Source organism: Panthera tigris, chromosome B2, assembly GCF_018350195.1.
Source record: "Panthera tigris isolate Pti1 chromosome B2, P.tigris_Pti1_mat1.1, whole genome shotgun sequence".
Classification (NCBI taxonomy): Eukaryota; Metazoa; Chordata; class Mammalia; order Carnivora; family Felidae; genus Panthera; species Panthera tigris.
Window position 1 is genome coordinate 110,298,245 of NC_056664.1, and position 24,833 is coordinate 110,323,077.

The 24,833-nt window shown below is 34.4% G+C and overlaps 1 protein-coding gene across 1 annotated transcript in view; it reads right to left on the bottom strand.

Moving 5' to 3' along the window:
- The window catches only part of TRDN (triadin), a 391,552-nt gene that overhangs the window by 129,849 nt on the left and 236,870 nt on the right, over positions 1 to 24,833 (bottom strand). The window contains exons 16-21 of the mRNA XM_042987108.1: positions 17,364 to 17,393; positions 16,632 to 16,649; positions 13,440 to 13,472; positions 13,293 to 13,319; positions 11,277 to 11,303; positions 2,952 to 2,999 (exon numbers count right to left, since the gene is read on the bottom strand). Coding sequence (XP_042843042.1) covers positions 2,952 to 2,999; positions 11,277 to 11,303; positions 13,293 to 13,319; positions 13,440 to 13,472; positions 16,632 to 16,649; positions 17,364 to 17,393 — 183 coding nt within the window. The remainder of the gene's footprint in view (positions 1 to 2,951; positions 3,000 to 11,276; positions 11,304 to 13,292; positions 13,320 to 13,439; positions 13,473 to 16,631; positions 16,650 to 17,363; positions 17,394 to 24,833) is intronic.

A 24,833-nucleotide genomic window follows, 5' to 3' on the forward strand; every position in this document is an offset into this window, starting at 1 on the left:
CCCAAAGAAAATATGACTTAAAATCTGGCTTAAGATCAAACAATTTATACTAGATATATAAATTGGCACATTGCAATTAATTTAAAATAAACTTTTTTTAACTGTGAAAATTTTAAAACACTTGCAAAATTAGTAATTTCCACCTAACATTGCATATACAGTTCCTAGTTCAAACCTCAATGCAGAAAAACAATTTCCAAAGTTTTGAAAACAAAAATAACCCCTACATAATTTTCTTATTCTACTTATTTTTGAAAAGACTACAAGTTGAACATCTTGTAAAATATGTTGTTGTGGAGATTAGGGGCTAAATCTATGATGAAACAGTATCTATTGTTTTGTGTGGCTGATTGTCAGTGAGGGTGTAGGGGACAGAAAAACTAGTTGACAAATGAATGAAGTATATGTTGACTTCTATTTTTTGTAAGTTGTTAAATTGGAAAAGCACTACCTGAATTTCCATTTATTTATGACAGCTTTGGAAGGATCACTTGCTTCTGCCGTGCTGTGGTTGCAGGCAAACCCAATGTGCAGAATCATACTTAAGTTAAGAACTGAGGCATGAGACCTAAGATTTACTACAAGCAAAGTAATTGGTGCCAATAGTTTATTTTCATAAAAAGATTAGTTCTTTTTTTTCATTTCACTCTAAGTCTAGCAATCAGGTGTACTTAACCCCAACCGAAATGTTTGCCATACTATAAACTCAGGGACCATTTTTGGTTGAAGTTCCCAGTGAGTTAACAAAGTGATGGTTCAGTCCCAGTTAAGTACCTTTGTTCACTCCAATTTGACCTGATTGGACTCAAACTATGTGTGTTTGTATTTCTATCCTAAATATCCAGGCTCCAAGTAATTGAGAGTCTGTGCAGGGCTCAACCTCCAAGTAGTTGAATCTTTCCTTGTTTTTTTTAGTTTATTTTTTTATTTTTTTAAACATTTTTATTTATTTTTCAGAGACAGAGAGAGAGCATGAGAGGAGGAAGGGAAGAGAGAGAGGGAGACACAGAATCCAAACCGGGGTCTAGGCTCTCAGCTGTCACCAGAGAGCCCGACATGGGGTTCGAACCCATCACCTGTGAAATGATGACCTGAGCTGAAGTCGGGCACTTAACCGACTGAGCCACCCAGGTGCCTCAAATTTTCTCTTCTTAACTCTGTCTCCAGGCTACCTTTCATAATGAGGAATTTCCTAAGGCTCTATATTTGAAATCTAATTCCAAATGAAACCCAAATATCGCTACTTGGACACCCCATTAGCCTCACTCTTGGCTACCAATTCTGAACTACAACTTTGCCTTGCTTTTGTTCTTGCTTTTAACACATATCCATATGCTGGTGTCATATTCACTTCCTGGACCCATGTACACTTGTACCCTTCCCTATATTAATGACTTTTCCTGAATCTATAGACCTTCAGCCTTTTCATGATACCATGGCATCATCCTTTCTGAAACAAGCAAGTATTACCCACATTCCACTTAATGCCAACAAGGAAAACTGATCTGAAAATAAGACACCACAAGAGAATGAGATACATTAAAGTGACTTCGATGATATATGACTCTATCGCTTAGGACACATTGATACCGAGCTAAATTTACTTCAATCACTTATCAAAAATAGCTTAGGTTATTAGAAAAAGATATAATTAGGAAACATTTTATTCCTATGTGTGGTGAATTTAGAATAATAAATAGACCTGTATTTAAGAGAAAGCATCCATTAATTTCAGTAACTCTAGCTTCTAATTATTACTTTACAAAAATTTATATCTTTTCTTAAAGTATTCTTTATCTAATTTTTGTCTTAGACATACATATGTATACTAATTTATACATTAATGTATATATTAATTAAATATAGTAATTTATATTATGATTTATTAACTAATATATAAATTTATATTATATTAATTTATATCCATGTGTTCATTTATATTCATATATATAATATATATTTATATTCACATATATAATATTATACATATATAAATTACTTGGTATTGAGAATGTGGATATGTGTTATTTACATTTTATGTCTTCCTAGAGTGCTGATATATATTCTCTTTATAAAGCATATGCAATAGAGAGTTTTTTAGGAGTAAAAGGTGATGTTGTTTTAGGGAAGTATGTGTGAAATGGTATGTGTGTAGGTTTGTGTGTGTGCGTGTGTATGTGAGTGTATGTTAAGTATAAGGTTGTTAAACTGTCTCTTGAGATACTTCTGAAAACATTGGATATATTGCTGACTTCATTTCTATTTGTAAAGAAGAATCACAAATTGTAGAATTGTTCCAGATTATTTTGAATAGGGAATATGTAAAACTTTTCATCATGATGATTACTTTTAATGTATATTACTGTTTTAAACATGTTATTTAAATGTCTCCTAAAAGGCATCAAAATTCATATATGTAGGCCTCTGATTAGATATGACAAGAGAAATAACTTTGAAAACTTAAATTCCTACCTTCCCAATATTTTTTGAGCAAAATATCCCCAAGTGAGCATTTCAATTTAATATTTTGCAAGCACAAAGTGAACATTGTTCACATAAGCTCTACTAGTCCATATTTCATTTGTTCAAGCCCTGTCTTCCTAAGGCAGTATATTGAACCTGAATACTCTCCAGATGATTGGGATCCTGTTCAGCTTGAATAGCAGCATTTCTTCAATTTTTTGAAAACTAACTTGCAAGTGGACTATAATTACTCATTTTAGTTTATGACCTTAAAGAAGTGAAACCATTGGCACTAGAACACTGAACACAAAAGACTTGTTAACATGGATACCATAAATCTTATGCAAAGTGGGTTTGTTTCTGTGTCAATGAAATAGCAAAATCAATAAATTAGACCTCTTTTATAAGCACCAAACAATACATTAAGTTAGGAACCTTAGCAGAAATAAGCTATAGCCATGACATTTTTTTCTTCAAGCTGCATTTACCTTTTTTAGTTGAGGCAGCACCAGCCTCTTCTTTGGCTCGTTCAGTTTCTGCAAATTCAGATATTAAAGAATGAGAAATGGATATCAGAGATGCCAGGTCGATATCTTATGGTATTGTAAGTCAGACAAGACTAAAAGTGCCCAAAAGATAAAATATGTGTGGCGCCTGAGAGCAAAGCAAGCAGCAAAGAAGAGCCACTCTATAAAGTACTTACATATTTTTAAGGTAATGAACTCTCTTATCTCTCCCACATACTGCTCTGCGGTATTAAATTTTAATGCCTATGTAAGTAGTGGCCATAAAACAAGGTGGCTTATTTCACAAAATACACTGGAATACTAATTAGTTTATATTCAAATGTAAAATGATGTATGAGTTGTGTGGAAGAGGACTTTTTCGCTTAGCCTTTAATTATGGGGATGGCAAGCAGTATTTGATCTCCATCAATTAGCTCTATATTATAAAAGATTAGCTGTAATATTATGGAAAATTCCATTTGAATATTGCTTGGAGAGAGAGAAAATTTTTTAAAGGCCAAAGTGGCCTCTTGTGATTTCTCATGTAGTTTATCTGGTGTGGAATATAAGAGAGCTGTCTGGAAGACATAATCTGAAATGCTGGTCCTAGTACAAAATTTTGGATCTCGAATCATAGCTAATTGAAAGAACTTTCTCCAGTCTATAGGAAAATAACAAAAATAACAATGAACTGGTGAATATTTACAAATCTTTATTTACTCATTTTACTGACTTTTTATTTTTTGATGTTGTTCTCCTTGGCCACCTGTATTTTTATGTTTACTTTTATTTTCATTAGTATGTGTACGTATCCCCCTCACTCATATGCACTCAGCAGCTGAGCTCTAGGAACAACCACACAACAGGACTCTTCATGCCCCCTCTCCCTCCGTCCTTATGCCATAGATCTTGGGCTGTGAGAAAGATCAGATGTCAGAAGAGGCCTTCACATCATGTTCAGGCCTTAATTCTACCATATTAGATATCATGAGCTTTACAATTTGAGCCTATGCAAGAAGTCATGTAAATAACCTCTTCCAGGCTTTCTTAAGACCCTGAGCTCCAGGACTATGCAGACCCCTGGCTGTTGTACACCTTCCAGATAAAGACTTTACACTAGTGGTTCTCAAACTTCAGCATGCATCTGAGTCACGCCGTGGGCTGTTAAAACGCAGACACAGCCTGGATGGTTTGTGATTCAATGAGTCTAGGGCATGTCCTGAGAATTTACATTTCTAATCATTTCCCAGGTGATGCTTATGCCTTTGGTCCAGACCATAGTTTGGAAACTGATTACTAAATATCCCCTAAGAGACCATCAAGCTGAATCCTTCTGTGATCCCCATTTGTGTTTACCTCAGTTACCACCATGAACCTAGGCTTCCGGCAGAAAACAGAGTTCACATTTCTCCTAAAAACAGATCCTTACCAAAGTCCTTCCAACTCCCCACTACAGTATATGCACCAGTATCCTCAGCCTCTATTCAGAGCATGAGCTTTGCTGTCTTCTTTTAACTGCCCCCTAGCTCCCTAAGGCCTCTGCAACTCTACAAGCAGTCTTCTAAACTGGAGAATGTTTGTTTTCCCAACCCTTACATACCAAAGTGTCTATTATTTCTCAATGGTTGTTATCTCTTGGCTTTCTGTAAATCTCATTTCCTTTGAAGTGTACACTATCAGTTTGTACCTGGCTTGATCCCTCCTCTTATTGTCATTATTAACCTTATACTCTAGCACCATCCCTCATTGAGTATTTTTGCACAGAGTTGTCTTCCTCTACTATTGTGAGATTTCATTAAGAACCCCTCTCAATCACGGTTGAGCATTAGAATAAGTCGGGGGCTGTTACAAGTCCATGGGTGTCAGATGTAGTAGGTCTATGGTGAGCTATAGAGTTTTGAAAGCTTTGAGATTCTGAGTTAATGAATCTGAAAGGAGCCCTGGGTATTCATATATTTGGAAGCTTTCCAAGGTACTCTAATATTTAACTAGGATTGGGAGTCATACACACAGTTCATATGTATGCTTGATCTCTCATTTCCTTGACCTCTTCACTTAAAACAAGATTCCTGCCATCTACCAACATACTCTTGGACTTTGCTTCCAAAACTTTGATCCCCCAAATCCTATTCTCTGGCACCATTCTTCATTTTACAGCTCACTTACTCAAGAATCTTTTCCAAATAAGGACACCTGGGTGGCTCAGTCAGTGAAGCATCCGAATTCAGCTCAGGTCATGATCTGGCAGTTCATAAGTTCAAGCCCTGAATCAGGCTCTGTGCTAACAGCTCAGAGCCTGGAGCCTCCTTCAGATTCTGTGTCTCCTTCTCTCTCTGCCTCTCCCCTGTTCACACTCTGTCGCTCTCTCTCAAAAATAAACATTAAAAAATTTTTTAAAAAGAACCTTTTCCAAATAGTATCTGACTCCATCAATACTTTTGTTCTTTTGACCTTACCCCTTTTTCACTGCTCCTGCTCATTAGTCTTATCAATATTTAAATGAGCCATGGTTAAATCATTCACTTAGTGATCTGCTTTTACAGTTGTCAGTAGTTTCTCAGGCTGCTTTTAAACTGTTCGGTGGCTAAAAACATCAGAAATTTATTCTTTCAAAGTTCTGGAGGCAAGAAGTCCAAAATTAAGGTGCTGTCAGGGCCATACTCTGAAGCTATCTTGGAACTCTCATAGAAAGAATCCTTCCTTGCCTCTTGCTAGCTTCTGGTGGTCCTTGGCATTTACTGATTTATAGCTGCCTCACCCCAATTCCTCCTTTTCTGTTCATATGATTTTCCTCCCTCTGTATGAATTTGAGCATCTCCAAATCTTCCTCTCCTTCTAAAGACACCAGTCATTGGATTCAGGGCCCACTCTAATCCATATGACCTCATCCTAACTTGATTCAATCACACTCATAGGTACCGACTTAGGACTTTAGGATATCCTTTGCAGTGACACAATTCAGCCCATGACACCCTCAAAACACAAAACTACTTTATGTCTGCCACCTGAGCAGCCATCCAAACTTGAGGAAGGCCCTCCTCCTGCTTCAGGTCTCACTTGAGTTGTCACATTTCAGTAGTTAAGGGGAGTGTTCAGCACTGATCAGCAATACTAGCACAGACCTACAGAAATTGTTTTCCCATTCTAGACAACTGGTTCGTGCCTTCTCTCCCCTCCTCAAACTTCCAATATCCTGCAGTGTAGAGGCAAGCTGCTGTTGAGAAATTCAGGGAGAAAATAAAAGCAGACTACACTACCTCCTGTTTTCACCACCTCACCAGCACATACCTGCACCATTTGTTTTCTTTTCAATCCCAAAGGATGGCGGGTCCCCACCCCAATTTAATACCAGTCCATCCTGCCTCCCTTCTCCTTCTGCCAAGTCAAGGTCTTTTTCTTGCAAATATTGCTTCTATCTGCTACCTCATCAGTTTTCCACCTCAGTGACACTTTCACATCAGTTCAGAAACATAATATGTCACTCTTTATAACTGCAGACAACCACATCCTTCACTTCTATACACCTCCCACCTCAGCTGCCTCCTCTCTCTGTGGTCCATCACAGCCTCCAGGGAGTTGTGACAGTGTCACCAATTCTGTTTTCTCACTCTGTTTTTTTAAAACCTGACTAATTATGAAAAATATTATATAAATGAAAGACACAAAAGCATGTAACATATGTGCACACTTTAATGAATGGTAATAAAAAATGCATACCTTTGTAACATCCAGCAAGCTTAAGAAATAAAATATCACCAGAGCTTTTGAAACCTCTTACTCATTCCACTACCTCATGCTTTTTCTTTCATCTCAGAATTATTATTGTCCTAAATTTTATATTAATCATTTTCTTATTTTTTACCACAGTTGTTTATTACATGTACTTATCTCTAAACAAAGACAAGACCATTTTTCATAGATTGAACTATATTGTTTAGTGAGATAACTTTATAAATATTGATTTATATTGTTTAATTCTTGTAATTTGCTTCTTTCAAAACATCATGTTGAGATGCAGTGTTAAAATAGTCACATACAGAAGCTCTTAGACTGGGGTAGCTCTAGCGATTTTGGTGGCTTATAGAAACAAACCAAAGCCAGAGTCTTCTAGATTTTTCTGGAATCTGAGAAACTAAAACTCAAGAGCAACTATCATGACATGCAAATAACTAAACCTTCCCAAACAAGGCAAACATTTAAGTTACAGCCAATTAAATCACTTCTTTGCTTTGCTTCTGTGTATTCTTAAACCTCTGCCCTAGATCCTGCCTATGGAGTACGCTTAACTAGTTTTCATTTTTGGCACTGCTTCAGAATCGTTGTTTAACTTTTTATGGAAGCCATGTTGACATGAGTAGCTGTGGCTGATTAATTTTAACTGCTGTACAGTATTCCACTATATGTACATTCTAACAATTATATATTCATCCTTCTGCCAATGGACATTAGGTCATGTCTGATTTTTGTGCTGTTATAAATAATCCTGCTTTAAACATTCCCACACATGTCTCCTGGTGCACATGTTGAAGAATTTTCTTAGAAGTGAAATCATTAGTTCATAGCATTTTCTTATGTTTAATTTTTCCAGATAAATGCCACAATGTTCCCCCAAATTTTACATTCATACCAACAGTGTATGGTGAGTTTCCATTGCTTCATATGATTACCATTCCCAGAATAATAATTTTCCTCTTTTTTGGTCAATCTGGCACATGTCCAATAGTATCCCATTGTGCTTCTAATTAAAATTCCATTATACTAAGAGACTAAACATCTTTTGATATGCTTATAAAACATTTGTGGGCTTTTTTTGATGCTTACTTATATCTTTTTACCCATTTTTTTTCTGTCCACTGTTCTATAAATGTCTTGTATTCATTTTTAGAGTTATTTAATTTTTGCTACTCACTTCTTGTTACTTATGTGTGCTACAAATATCGTTTCCAAGTGTGTAGCTTGTATTTTGTTAGTATTGTATTAGTCCTATTTTGAATTTATTCAGTCAGCCTTGTCTGTAATTTGAGTTGTGATATTATAATTTATTATCAAAATTGAGCAAGTGAAAGGAAGTGCTAATAATAATTATTCATATGAATATGAATATGAAGACTGTCTTCACCAATTGACATACAGGGTCATACATGTCATGCAGTCTGTGTTCCAGACACACCTTATTGACATCAGAGCTATTGTTCAGGTCCATAGATATTTTCCCCCAGTAACTTCCATTACAGAGTATGTAACTGATTCCCAAAAGCCATGCCACTTTTCTAACTAATGTAAATTGTCCCCAAGTACTCTTCTAATAGTATACCCTTAATGGATTCAAAAGGGACTTTTTTCCCCCTTTTTTTAAAAGCAATTTCTACACCCAATGTGGAGCTCAAACTCACACCCCCAAAGTCAAAAGTCACATGCTCCACTGACTGAGCCAGTCAGGTGCCCCAAAGGAACTTTACTTTTAAATTCTGTGTATTGGTTTCTCCTGAAGAATCTTGGCATGTATTAGTAGATCAAGCGATAATCTTCAGACTCACACATTTAGGTATTGAAGTGTAGTTAAGGTAATAAACACAGTTAGGCTTGGTGGCTGAGCATACACAAGTCAAATGCAGTACTAAGATCAAAGGAAGAAAAATGCATGACTATTGACATTTCAATTAAAATTATTTTAAAAAAAATTAAAAATGACTGGACTTTGGAGCCTTTTTTGCTCAAAATTCAGATTGACCAGAGGCTGGAAGAACATGCACACAGAATACATGATCAGAGCCCTGTGGTCCTTGATACGAAGAAGGAAGTAATATACAGATGTGTTTCCAAGGTCTTGAGGCACACTGGTCACTGAAGTGTTCTTGGAGGGAAAAAAAGGATGTGATGTGGTCAAATATAGTTGCTAAGCATTGTGTACTGCATTCCCTCTTGAAGATTCACCAAGGAGAACATTAAAGACCTGAAATGACCCAGGGCTTAAAAATCTACTTATTTGGATCTTTTCCTGTTTGGAAATGGTTAATCATATTGTCAACTCCTATGTTGCTATCCAGCATGTGGGAAAGCAGCTACAATGGACTGTAGAGAAGGGAATTGGGTGTGTTGAAGCATTTTTGTATGTCCTATAATAAAAGAATTTGTGTTGACTTGCAGAAATTGTAAATCTAGGTTTGGCATGCCTGCTAAGTCCAAGACAGTCTTCTTCTACCCACATAACCCCTGACACATAACTTTATATAGAGAGGTATTAAGTGCCCCTCCATAGTACTACCTTCTAGAATTTGAAATATTTTGTTTCCTTCAAGTTCATGGTACAATGACGACCTCCACCATAAACTAAGAGAGCTCCCGAGTTTGTCTGTGTCCTCCAGTATTTTTCCTACAGTGATTTTGATTTCCTCCGGCACCTAGAACAAATAGTTCCACACCACAAATTCAACCAACATTCTAGTTATTTCCTGGAATGAAGTGTTAATGACCAACTACCTTTTATTTTTCGATGGACTTGCACTAACCCTGTCAATCTCACCTCTCCTTTTTAATTCAACACCAAGCAATTTTATCACATAAATATTTAATTTATGTTAATTAAACTATACATCTCACTCTCATTTGCTCTCATAACTTAGGATACCATAAATCATATCCCAAATGTTTAGGTTATATACAAAAACCTATGTGCACCATATTATATGAGGAATTTTCAAGAGTATTTGTAATGAAGAGCAATCTTTACCTTAGGCAATAAAGTTATTGCCTACAATAAAGTAATGGCCTACTGTGCATAGCAGATGTGTAAAAATTCTGTTGTATGGTTTCAAGACCGAAAAGCAACTCTTAGTTGAATAAATGGATGGTCACACTGTTAGTAGAGAATTTAAGCAATTTATGAATTATCTGTAATTAATTTTTGTATTGAGCGATAATGCCCATGTCAAGTCTAAATTTTTCAACTGTATGAAGAGTTGAGTATTAATTCTTTTGAAACTTTTATATTGGGTCTAAGATGATTTAGCAACTTAATTTGCTAATTTCCTGCAAAAGATGCTGATCTCTTCAAAACTTGATTGGATAGTGTGCCTCATAGATAGCAGAACTTAACAGGGCTGTTTTATTGCAAATCAACATTTTTATCTATATGTCACATTTTTCTGGGAAGAAAATGTTCATTTTTAGCATAGTCTTCAATCTAACATTCTCTACCAGTGCTGCAAAATTATCAGTTTTGTTTTACATATTTTCTTGATTATGCATTTCTACAGACTAAGTATTAGCATGCTGAAGATTCCATAATACAGAGTTCCAATCAGCTTTACATTCAACTAAAAATTTTCATGAAAATATAAATAGAATTTTAGGTTCATGTTACACCTCTCAATCAAAGTCTGTAATGTCTATATAAACACTTCCAACTGTAATTTTTTAAAAGACATGCCCACCAAGTTACTCTTCATTATGTTTCTAATTTTTCTCTGATATATCCACCAATGAAATACTTTATCTCAAATAAAACATGCATTTGTTTTATATATTAATACCATACCTATGCAGCTCCAAACCAAATGAAAAATATAATTATATTTATATCATGCAAAGAACTTAAGTTTGACAGTAAGTCTTGTATATCAATCTTAGAGAAGTTAAAGTATATTTTTTCTGAAATCAAATATATGTCCTTATGCCTAAAATAACTTTCATTAATGACAATCTGTTAAGTACTTCATACAATTGAGAAAAACCATCAAAGACACCAGCATTTGTCCCTAAGCATGGAGTGAAAGCTACTATTGATGCAAATGTCATGGTATATTATAGTTATCTGTTAATATTCATAATCTGAAGATATAAACCCTAAAAGGAAATTATGATTTTATAAGAGCAATAGTTAAAGTTGTTGGAGGCTTCATTTCATTCAAGACACAATGTCTTTCACTGGTAGACAAATTATGTTGCCTGTTGGTTTGATCAAGTGATTAATTGTTAGGAAAATTAAGTCTGATGTGTTTAAGAAACTGAAGAGATCACTTATTCTGCAAAATAAGAAACAAAAATTATGAACCACTCAAAAAGGAGTTCTGATCTGGAGAAATTAACATTTACAAATGAAAATAAATTTTAAGAAGAATAAATTCACAGAAAAGGGAAGTTTGAATAATTATGTATATTATTTCAGCACAACAAATATTAAAATCAAGAAACATTTGGTAAGCTAGCTTCAAAAATTAGCATTAGCATTGTCTATAAGCAGAAAACTTAAATTAGTAAGCTGGTGAAATATGCTCTTTCTGTTATTTTAAGTTTTATTCAACATACTTGCTTTTATTTGCTTTTCACTTGGAGCTGTTAAAGACAAGAAATAATAAAATCTAAATTAATTACAAGGCCACTGTCTCTAACATAGTTTTAAGGTTATTTAAATTTTTTAAAAGACTATAACCTTGGAAACTAAGGAAATACAGGTCTGAGAAGGAGAAAATTCAACACTGTTCCATTTTCTTTTATATATTATAAATAGATGCCATGAACATAGATATTTTTTATACTTATATATCTTCTCCCAACACAGAATGTTCACTCACAACTTATTCATTTTGTTTTGCATTTTAAATTAGCTAAGAATCTGATTGTTTTTATATACAAGTCAATGCATTTTACTTCAAGTGATATGAAAAGAACATAGTGGATTGATAAATTATCCAATGGTTTCAATTTTTAAAATATAGCTAATTACTGCAAAGCTGCTACACTGTAATCATACCCTGAAATGAACAGATAATGATTTCAAGCAATTTAAGTTACTGTATTTTGTCAAGTTTAATGTTAGACAATAATGGTTAGCTATTAAAACTCTTGAAACTCATTACACCCATAGTCATTCTCTGTTTCTCCAGGTTTATATTTTATATATTTACATGATATATACTTTATTTTAGTTTTCTGCATATGTGCATAAATAAGAATATGTGTTATGGCCTACTTGGGGAAATGTTAATACTCTGTTCTCTGTAAGGTAAACAAAACAATTCCTTCCCAAAGGATAAGTAATATCGACATTAATGTGAAATGGTGAAGTATGTGATCATTTCATCTTGGAAATTATTTAAACCTCATTCCCATTTAATTTTTTAATGTGTAATTCTATTTGATGTTGCTCATTTCATGCAATAAACCATTATCAAGTGCCTACTGTGTGCCTGGCATTAAAATAAGCACTCTAATTTCTGACCATATATTAAGTGCTATTATAAAGGAAAGAGGATGATGCTATGGAAACTAGTTGGAGGAAGAACTAAATGGATTTGGGTTGTCTGAGGAGGTTTTACAAACTTAGAAGAATAAGAAGTATAGCTTTGAACCTGGGTTTTCTGTGGTCTGTGTTAGAGGGTAGTAAATAGTTGAGCTATATTTGTATGGGTATTTATATAGCACTGAATACATGCAATTTCCATTCAAATACAATAAAATGGGAGGAGAAAATAATGGACATTATATGAATCTATGGCCACACGCGCGCGCGCACACACACACACACACACACGAAAACTCAATGAAGTTCCTTGAGTAGAAATTTGAAGGCAAAAACAAAAGGTAGTATTTTAAAATTAAGTCAATAAAATAAGTTTAGAAACTTGCATTTATTTTCCTTTGAAATAACTAATTGGCAGGCTAAATGCTAGAAACTTTTAAGAAAACCATTGGTATTCATACTTACTGCATTTTTAGAATTGTTTGTATATGTGTTTTATTGATTGTCTGATTCTCAATTCAATTTTCCCCCATTAGAATGTAAATATATTGAGGGCAAAATCTGCCTCTACTTTTATTGCAGGTCCCCTGAGTACTCAAGAAATGTCATTAAGTAACATTTTGAATAGGGAGAGAGTAATTGCTGGAATTGAATATTCCGTATTTTACAGGTAAAGCAATATTGGATGCACTTATAGAAAGTGGTTTTTCTCTTGTTTTGTATTGGGTTTTTTGGGGGGGCTTTTTTTTGTTATTGTTTTTTACACTAAACACTGCTCTGAAAAATTCACTGGGGAACTTAGGAAGCTACAGATGCTGATTCAGTCAGTCCAGGAAGGAGCTGGAGATATTGCATTTCTAACAACCTGGTGTTGCTGGCTCACAGACATATATTGGGTAGCAAGAGTGTAACAAATTATTTGGCTTTAATTTTCAAAAACTTCATTGGTGCTAACTCTGTGTCAAGAACTTGCAAAGACTATGGGATGGAAGGATTTCCTACCCTTTCTTGTCATAAGGCTGCAACATTAATAAACATTGCATATAGGGTAGAAAGAACCCAGCAACATCAGACTAACTCACCTGAATGTTCCTTCTTTGATGACTTTGCTGTGTCAAAGACAAGAAACAAAAAAGTCAAAATTCCAAGCCATTCTATGGCAATTCAGTATTCAATTGCAAATTAAGTAACAATATGAAAGTAAGATAGAGGAATTTAAAAACAGTTACCTGGTTCCACATGTTTTTCTTTCTTTTCCTGTTCTGAAAGGAACAATATTATCATTGTTATTATTATTACCATCGTTATTATTATTCCAATTTTATATGTCATAATTTAATTGCTTTAACACAAAGAAACATGTATGTGCTAATGCTGGGCTCAACAACTGATAATTGCTATGAAAAGACTAAGACTGTATATTTAAATCTTTCCTCTCTTTCCCTCACTGAGTTCCTGCACAGAACAGCATAAAAATATTCTATATAAGAGCAATTCTTCATGATCAATAAAGCAAAGAAAATTAAATAGGGTCCATAAAGGATGGAAAATAATTAATTTCCTACTGTATTAGATCAACATCAAATAAATTTGGGATAAAAAAAGCACAAAGGATAATTATTGCAGCTGTTTTAAAATAATTTTCAGATAAAGATGGACAGATTCCATATGGACTTCCTCTTCGAAGGTGAAATCTTCTTATATTGAAAAGGTATTTGTTTAGTTAAGTCAAAGACTTTGCTGAGAACACCAAAATAGACTGAATTTTCAGTGGAAAGCAAAACACACTCCCCTTGTTTTTAGGACAAATGCTCCATATAGGTCCTTTTTAGATAGTGTTTCTTTTTAAGAATCCACTCTTGTCAATATTGTGTGAGGCAAAGTGTTATTCTGGCCTCAAGAGTAAGATGGCATTTCTATTATAATAAGCACTAATTTTATATAAAGTGCAAGTACTAATTTTAGATGGAGTGTTATTATCTGCAATCCTTTTTTTCCCCTTGACAAGGTTGTCAAATTAATTTAAAAGAAGATTTTCAAGGCATGTTTTAACATAGGTATATTATTATCGGATTTTTTAAAGAGAAGGTATGTGAAGATTTCTTAAGTTTCATTCAATGAATACATTTTGGAGACTGGAAGATGTTTACATTGAAAGAATTCTAAGAACTGTATTTCAGAAACATAGAGTGCCATCAAATCTCTCTGGTCATCTCATGAGCTTCTCAAGTGTATAATTTGTTTATCAAGAGTGTAGTCATGTTAAGTATAAAGAGCAATTTACCCACTCACAAGGTTGCATCCAGGCAGTAAAACAAATAAAACAAATGACTTGACCAAGTGTTACAAGTCAAAAAGCAGACACTTAAGTGATTTAGCTAAAATTAAAGACAGTAAGAACATTCCCAAAAGTTGTTTGAAAAACATGGAGTAATTAAATATGTTGCTTAATTTACTGTGGGACCGGAGCACCAATCATGTAACATTTCTAATAAATTTGCAAAGTGATGACCATCAAAAACATAGTGGGAGTAATCTGGGTATGCATCAAAATTCAATCCTGGCGATATGTGAAATTTCAAAGTAAAACAAGGGGGCCTTCCAATCAACATCAGAAAGCCATCATACAAGCAAAAAATACCTGTGCTAATTTGGAACAACATGAGGAAAAATGCTGTTGAGAGCACTTATATAGGATAATTCAGGATGTAATTATTGAATTATTTTTAATAAATATAAATTTATAAAACTGCCAAATCATATCTATGATTGATTTTTTTTTACTTTTTATTTTGAAAAAATTATAGATCATGAGAATTTTCAAAACTATGTATAGGAAGGCTCCATGTACTCTTCACTGTTTCCCTATCATGATTTTTTTTTTAACTAAAGAAAAAACTTCTTAATTGTGACAACTAGAAAAGTAAAAGCAAAATAAGAATATAGGGTTAGAGATGTGTAATTGAATAAAACAATCTTAAAGACAAAAAAATGAAATCAAACAAATTAAAAGATACAACATTAACAACAATAAAAGCCAAGTCTAGATGATAAACCAGAACAAATAAGTTAATTTAGAAATAATTAATAGTTGTTTAGAGGAAAATTCGTTTTCTTTTTCTTATTACTGCCCAAGTCACAATCCACTGAATTTCTCAAAGAAGGAAGCGGTTGGGATGTAAATGAATGCCTGGGAAGGCATTTTTTTCTTAAATTAAATCTACCAATGCTCCCGAGATTGTCAAGGAGACACAGTGTGTCTGCAGGATCTTTTAAATTATATAGACTGCAATAAAGCGAGGGCCTTAGGGTTATATATGTGTGTATATATGTGTGTGTGTGTGTGTGTGTGTGTATATAATTTAATATCATTTTTCAAATCTCTGGTTGTCCTTCATTTTTCTGCTGGTGCAATGGTTTATACAGTGTTTCTGTTTCCGTGTGCTCGTGCTCATCAGCAGCAGTGCACTCACATAAATCTGAAACTGAAGGAACACATACTTCTCTATAGATAGATTGCTCCCCCTGGCTGAGTTGCACTATAATTTCATGATTCATCCCACAGTACATTTAGAGCATTTTTATGACACAGAATGCCTCAGCATCCTAACCTTTTACAGTACCAAAACATACATAAAATTTTCAAAAATGGTATATATCTTAAAACAGATGTTTTTTAATATCACTGGGATCCTTAAAAGCTCTACATTCTGGGGATGTGATGATTTTTAATAGCTGATCGAGTAGGGTTAAGTTGGGGCTTTTTGTTTCCATTTGTTCAATATATCCGAATTTCTTCAGAGGATAGCGTATATTTGCAAAAGATACAACCTCAAGGTATCTGGCTTTACTGTTAGCAAACAGCTTTAACATAGTGTTAAAGCAGCAGTAGATGCTGCCTAAGGGATGGATTTCAAGCAATGCTATTACACGGAGCTCAGGTGCTTATAAGGGTAAATCATGTTAAGAACAAAATGTCATATATATAATATGAACATACCAAAATATTTATGGATTGCAAGAAGAAAGATAATGAGAAAGAGGTTATGAAACCAGCCTGAAAAATAAATTCTATTTGGTCTTTTTTAAGGACTGAGAACTTACCAGATTACAGGAATTATATTTACACTCACAGTTTTGGTTAATGGAATGAAGTTGTATTTTTAGTTATGCGGCTGTGGATAATATTATTAGATGATTGTATGAATTTGGAAATGGACTTTGAGAATGATTGCCATGGTTTTCAGTCCCTCTGACCCTCAGGTTGTGTACTTTTTCATACTGACAGAAAAACAACCAACAGAGTTCACATGCATAAAACAAAAAAAAGAGATTCAAAACTGCAAGTCTATCAGCAGGCCAATAATGATAGTAAAGAGAAAAAACATATACACAAATATACTTTGCATGTATTTCCTTACTTTTTCCCTTGGGTTGTTCTGTTGGAAGAAATAAAAAACAAAACAAAACAGTTGTTCTTAAAACTTTTAAAGATAAAACTGCTCTCCGAACATATGGACTAGACTATAATTTTTCCAGCCCCTTTCCCTATCTCTTTCCTTAAATTTCAGTGTTGCTCTAAATTACTGGCAATTACTGTAGGTGTTTCCATAATTTGAGTGCAAAACATTGTGTGACAATAAATTGACTTAGAATTGCACTGTTTAATCATTTCCAGTGATTTATACCTTGCAGACTTCTTAAACACAGGTGAACACGTAAACCCATATGAACAAATACAAAAGAAACAGGTATACTTGCCAGATGAGTTATGATTCTATTCAAGACTTAAAGTAATGATTCAGTTCCTAATTGATGCTGGTGTATTCAAGATTAAGTGAATTTATGCTTTCTGGTAAAATAAATGCTTGATACTGAACATTATACAATTTCTTGTCAAGAAAACATTTCTTTGAAAACAATTATTGTGAAAGGTAAACATAGGCAATATTTATTTTTTATTTTGTTAAATATTTCTAATAGCAATATTGTTAGAAAAGATTTGACTTTCTCTCATTCTCAATCTTTTTCTCTCTCTCCCCTTCTCTCCTTATCCTATATGTAGTTTTTTTCTTCTACAATAGTCCTTGAAGGATAAATGCAATTTGGGGATTCATCAAATATAAGACAGAGAAAGAAAATATTTCCAATACCTTCTATAGTTGTTTTTGTTTTCTTAGAATCTGAAAACACAAAGATAAATTATTGATAAAGCAGATATGATAAATTAACAATTTATTAGTTTACAGTAAAATGCCAAACACTCTGAAGTAATCTTCAATAAAATGCACTGATTGCATGATATATTTCTAGAATATGAGGCTTAAAGAGAAATTACTCTGTTTTTGAGTAGATGAGTATTAGAGTGAGGTAGTACATAAGAAATTTTCTGAAATATAAAGATTACAAAAAAGAAAAGAGATAAAAAATATCCATATATGATTTGCACAGAGATTACATTGTGCCTATCAAAGCTGGTAACTCTTTCATAGAAAGTCAAACTGAGAAAATATATGGTCTGTTCCCATAAAGATGGGCTAAAGCCCATGAATTTAGTCTGAAGTTTCAATTGTTCAATCTGGAGCCACCCAGATGACCTGCTTTACACTCTCTGAGCAATCAATATATTTACAATACAAATATTCAATTATTTCTGTGAAACAAAACAGGTTGAGGTTGTCACTTAGGTTACTGATGAACACATCATCATTCTTCGTAGCTGCCATAAAGTAATAATTAATGTGTATTCAATAGTCAACAGGCATCTGTTTTATTTGTCTTTTGTGTGTTCAGTTTAATTATGAAAAATGTTACTATTTTTTAGTATTTAGACCATACAACTTTCTGTTCCTATCACTTGAAAATAAAACGAGAGATGTTGAATCCCATTTTACTTTAGTATAGAGGCATCTTAAGTTTCTGCTTAGAAATACTTATTTTTTTCCATGTTTTTTTTTCTTTACCTCTTCTGTAAATTAACTTTGAAATTTTCTGGATATTACTGAAATTAGAATTATAATAAGGAACTATAAATTGATCATTGGAAAAGGTAGATAAACTGTTTTCGGGCTGATAATTATATGCTTTAGAACTGAGAACAGTAGACATTCACTAATAATATGTAAGCTAATGGATTTGTGGGTCATATAGGAATATAGTTGGGTCCATGATTTTACTTCCACAATGAAGTAATGGAGCTAAAATGTTTAAAGATGACAATGAATAGGAGTTTATCCACAAAAAGCAGTTACATGGTCAACTGAGTTGTTTTAAGAAAAAATGACAACCAATGACAGTAATAGTGTTGTAAAAGTAAAAACTCACTTTCATAGAAGTATAAGCTAGAAACACATTTTAGGAAGGCAACTGGAGAAATAACCTAGAAAGTCATAAAAATGAGCATGGTTTTGATACAGTAAGTCCACTACTAGAAATCCAAAGAGAAAAATGGAAAATTATCATAAAAATATACATAGAAAGAGACTTTTCCATGAAATTGTTTTATATTTCTAAATAATGGGAATATTAAACAGTACCTTCTGAACAGTAGTGGAACTCTTAAAGAATTCATAGGATATCCACATAATAGAAAAATACAGTCATTAAAATGATATTTTTGCAACCTGTGAGTTTCTCATTTTTCTGTAATAGGAGTATGTTTCATGTACAAACAAACCTTATTATGAAAAATAATAAGTCCTTGGAATAAAAAATTTACTTATAAGTAAGCATCTATTAAGCATTAGTATGTCCAGCATGGCACAGTATAAAGAATATTAGACTAGATTTTTCTTAACATCCTTCCCACCCCCTCAAAAAATGGTTTCTTGATATTTAGTTTCTCATCTGGAACTATAATTGAGTAGGCTAAATTTGTTATTTAAAATGTGCTTTACAGGACGCCTGGGTGTTTCAGTCCATTGGGTGTCCAACTTTGGCTCTTCATGATCTCATGGTTCGTGGGTTCGAGCCCTGAGTTGGGCTCTGTGCTGACAGCTCAGAGCCTGGAGTCTGCTTCAGATTCTGTGTCTCCCTCTCTCTGTCCTTCCCTGCTCCTCACACACATTCTCTCTCTCTCTCAAAAATAAATAAACATTAAAAAAATAAGTAAATAAAATAAAATAAAAGTGCTTTGCAAACAATTTCTCATTCATTTCCTTCATGAGTAATTATCCTAATCAGATAAGCAAGTAACACAAATATATAGAAAAATATTAAATAAAATAATTTCATATATGAATATGATAAATATCATCTTACTCATATGTCTAACAATTTATTAGTAATAAAAATATGGATTTGTATAGCACAACAGCCGAAGTTATGAAGTGAAAAGTTCAATGATCATTGTAAATTCTCAATTAATTTGGCTCCAATATACTGGAGTAGGATTTCTGCCTGCCCAAAAAGTCACGCGACTCTCACAGAGTAATCTTTTGAGCCTAGAATACAGCCAATATAGAAAACACAGGAAGATTGTGGCGGGCACATGATTATTCAGGAATACAATTGAATGGGGCACCTGGGTGGCTCAGTCAGTTAAGTGTCCAACTTTGGCTCAGATCATGATCTCTTGGTTTGTGAGTTCAAGCCCCAAGCCCCACATCAGGCTCTGGGCTGACAACTCAGAGCCTGGAGCCTGCTTCGATTCTCTGTCTCCCTCTCTCTCTGCCCCTCCCCCCAAGTGCTCTCTTTCTCTCTCTCAAAAATAAAATAAAAACTTTTTAAAACTTTTGAAAAAAGAATACAATTGAAAATCAAGTTTGGGAAGATCGGTGGGACAGACAGAGGATGAAATGTGGCAGATGAGAAGACTATTTCCACCCCACCCCTATTCTTTGACTAGATGCTGGCATGGGGGAGGTGTGGAAAGCTAAATACAATATTTAGCTGTGAAATGTCTGCTGTTTTAATCTGCATTCTTTCACCCTCATAATAGGAATTGGTAATATAATGTATTATATATCAATTGTACTGAAATGAAAGAGTAAACAAATCATTTGAAGTCCAGGATCAGATCAGCATAGAATTTATTCAGATAAAGTAAAGTGTTTCATGAAGAAGAAATGTAACAAAATTATAAGCCACGATCTAACCAGGTAAATCTTTCAAAAGTTCACTACATTTGTTCTAAAAACTGGGAGCTATAGTGAAATTAACTTAAAGTACCATTTTAGAATCATGTTTGGGGGTTAGGAGTCAACACAGCAGGAGACTTCTGCAAGTAAAATACCTGAGCAACCAAAAACATAATGCTTGGAACTGAAAGATCACATACTGACCCTGAAAAGCTATTAGTACTAGCCATTAATACTCAGGCTATTAGGCTTCATTATACCCTCTCAGCATTCTGCTGAAACAGCTTAAAAATATGATAAAGGCTTACTAAGTGAATATACTTTCCTAAAGACCATATGCCCAATAATCTGAACAACAGTCTTTTATTAAGAACATCAAGACTCACAGCAGCTGTGATTTAAAAGAAGTGATGTGTTAGCAATCTGTTTAATTCATCATTCACTCATTGCTAGCGATGCACAGTAGTGTCCCTCATCTGGGGCAGGGTGGCGGGGTACATTCCAGACTTCCAGTGGATGCCTCAAACTGCAGATAGTACCAAACCCTATGTATCCTATGTTTTTTTTCCGCTACATGCATACATATGATAAAGTTTAATTTATAAATTAGGCACAGCAAGAGATTAGCAATAATAATAATAAAATAGACAAATTATAACAGTATACTGTAATAAAAGTCATGTGAATATGGTCTCTCTTAAAATGTCTTACTGTACTGTAGTCACTCTTCTTGTGACAATGTGAAATGATAAAATGCCTGTGTGATGAGGTAAAGTGAGGTGAATGACATAGGCATTATGATTGACGTTAGACTACTATTGAACTTCTAGCCATGTGTCAGAAGGAGGTTCATTTGCTTCTAGGTGGTGGTTGACCTCAGGGGATTGAAACTGCCAAAATGAAGCCACGGAGAAAGGGGGACTACTGTATCTGGTATGGTCTACTATATTCGTAGATGATGCCAGAGAAAAATGGTATATCAATTTCATTGAAGGGAAAAATTAATTCTACATAGTCTAATAATGCATATGATGAAGTATTCCATTTTCTTTGTATAACTTGCCCCGTTGACACCTTTACTCGTTTACAATAACAGATATTTTATATTTTGCTTTGTTTTTCAATATAATCTCCCTTCAGATCTCAATTCTGAAGCCCTAGATCCTATAATTCTCACATGCATTCAGCTCTCCTCGCTCTTGTTCTAGCTATAATAAATGAGAAATGTAATCCAGCCCGTTCTCAATGAAACTATGTCCTTCAGAAGATAAACTGTGTTGGAGAACTCAAAGGCTTTCCAGCCCCTAAGAATTCATAAGTGAAGCTAAGTTTAAATGAATGGGATCTACCTAGATGTGTTAGTGCAACCCAAGTAGCGGTTAATGATCAAAATATACCTACGATGAAATTGTCAGTTTTTGGCTATGATTTCTCAGACCTAAAAATCTCCCTGGAATATAACTTCCAATAATAATTTAAAAAAATTCTTCCTTCCCTGGGATGAATACCTACTCATATTTCTTGTGGCTCTCATATTGATCTTAAGAGTCCTAGACATTATTGATTCATTCACAGAATAAATATTTATTAAGCAATGTGATAACTGAGGAAATGTGTTAGTCCCAATATAAGATAAAACTGACTTAGATATGGTGCCTTTACTCAGAAGTTTTAAAGTCAATTAGAGTAGATGGAATTTGGAAACTAGTAATATGAAGTACCAGGTGGCAAGAAATAAGCAATGGTAGGGAGGTATAAATAAATTCTGATGGAAGATTATAAATGAAAAAAGAAACTATTTAATTGAGAGGGTCAGACAGATGTCTTAGAGGAAGTAGAATTTTTCCTGAGCCCTAAAATCATTGAATAAAATGTTGAAGGAAAAGGAAAGGATAAAGTCTACTATGATGACAGCAGGAACAAAGGCAAGACAGCAAGTTCTATGTTAAAAGTTGAGAATGACTTGGTATAGAAGTATGTAATACATAAAGAAAGGAAGTGGATAGAAGTATAGGGAAAAGATTCCACCATGGTGCCATGATGGTCGTGCACATATCCATGTAAGCCATACAGGCCAAGTTTTAAACCATAGCTAATGTGAGTCTCGGTGGAATGCCTCATGATCTTTCCGGAACATAATAGGATGGGAGGCTGTCATAGGCAGCTTCTTATTGCCTCCTGAGTTCTCCCGCCTAGAACCCTTGAGAATAGAATTGCAGACCATAAAACCATGTGAGTGTATGTGGTCTAGAATTGGCTCCTCACCACTGAAATGTTCTTAACTTGTGTTGCATTCTCTGGCCTCTTTTGGGGGGTGTCATCATTTTTTGTTGTGTACGACAAGAACCATGACGTGCTGACACCTTCAGATACTGTTGCTTTTGCTGACCATGAAAGTAATGAATTGTCTCTATCTCAAGAGGGCTCATTGTATCTTTACTGGTGGAATTATTTAGGCCTTGGCTTTGACTTTGCCTAGCTGTGTGCATGACAGGAGGTCAGAAAACAGACCATAAGGAATTGGATTATAGGTTAAGACCTGTAGACTATATTTTGTGGTTGAGGTGAAACTACTGAATATTTTAAGTAGGTAAAAACAGGAAAAATTGTGTGAAGCCAATTGAATATTTTGGAGGAAAGTATTAGAGAAAATGTTATAGGCAGGATTATTATTTAGGTTAGAGATTCTCAAACTTTTCATCTCAGAAATCCTTTAACTTCTTCACAATTTTAAAAGATCCCAAACAGCTTTTATTTATGCAGTTTCTATCCATTGATACTTATAATTTTAAAAATTAAGGTTGAAGGGCACCTGAATGGCTCAATGGGTTAAGTATCTGGCTCTGGATTTAGGCTCAGGTCATGATCTCCTCGTTTGTGGGTTCAAGCCCTGCTTTAGGCTCTTCATTGACAGTCTGGTGCCTACTTGGGACTCTCTCTGTCTCTGTCTCTCTCTCTTCCTCTAAAAATAAATAAATAAACCTAAAATTATTAAAATTGAGAAAAATTTAAAAAATATATTTGCTTATGCGTTTATTAAAAAAGAATAGGGGCGCCTGGGTGGCTCAGTTGGTTAAGCATCCGACTTCGGCTCAGGTCATGATCTCATGGTTTGTGAGTTCAAGCCCCACATCGGGCTCTGTGCTGACAGCTCAGAGCCTGGAGCTTGCTTCGGTTTCTGTGTATCCCCCTCTTTCTGCCCCTCCCATGCTCATGCTCTGTCTCTGTCTAATAATAATAATTAAACGTTAAAAAAATTTAAAAAAAGAATAAACATGTTACATGTTAACATAAATATTTTTATGACAAATATATTTTCCAATACAAAAGAAATGGTGAGATGAGTGACTTTGTTCTACATTTTTGTGAATCTTATTAATGTCTAGCTTAATGAGAAGATGGTTGGATTTGCATATCTGCTTAAGTATTCAATCTGTTGCAGAATCGCAAATTATGTAGCCTCTGGAAAATGCCAGTGCATACTCATGGGAGGATAAGAATGAACAAGGCACACGATGACTTCATGTTTTTACAAAAATAGTTTTGACCTTGAGGAACCACTGAGAGGATCTCCGGGACCCCCAAGAGTCCTTGACCACATTTTGAGGACCTGTGACTTCAGAGATGATTACCCTGGTCCACATGAGAAGTTAGAAAAACTAATGTGAGATCACAAGCGGCAATGTGAGGTGAAAGCTAGAGGGCTGGAAGCTGTGAATGAAGATCAGCCATTCTAATTATTTTAGACAAGATTAAACCAAAGAGAGTTCAACCAAATTAAAAATTCTAGAAGACAAAATGCCAGGGGCAAAGGAGTAACAGTGATTGAAGCTTACCCCAGAATTTGAGTCTCCTCATCTACAAGGAGAGTGGGGCAATGACATAAGAAGAAATAGAGAATAAGCACATTTTATAGTGAAAAATGCAGTTTAATGGAACTTGACTTTGAGAACTAATGGAAAATAAGAAAGAACATGTGTTAACAGATAACAAGTAAAATGTCTGTAAGGGGAGAAAGAGTGGCATACAAGGGGAATTTCAGTAGAAAAGGGCTTGCAAAAGGACCCCAGTTGAATATTCAAAAATGTCACTCCACTTAAGCTAAGATATGGTTGCTCTGATGCCCGAAGTCCGAAGAACAGTAAAAGTGATGGGCAAAGCTCAGTGCAGCCAAGGGTCTCTCTTCTTAAGGTTTCTAAAAGAGACTTGATGGGACATAGGGGGATAAGATCTTAAGATTAAAAACAAATCTTCAGAGTTCACTATGCAAGAAACCCTTTGCCCCCCGGTGCACAGATCATTGGTATGCACTTTTGTTTCCGCATTTTATAATTCACTAACAAAAGAACTTCACAGAACATTCTAATTAATTCTTAAAGCCCTCCTCATTCTCTTCTTCTCTAGGAAAGCTGTCAACCATTAATATCTTTGAATTATACCCCAAAAGTTTGCATGTGAGTAGAAATAAACTTTGTATAAGGAAAATGTTGAAAATCCAAATTGTATCTGGTTATTTGTACTAACTATGTCTCATTTGGATAAACG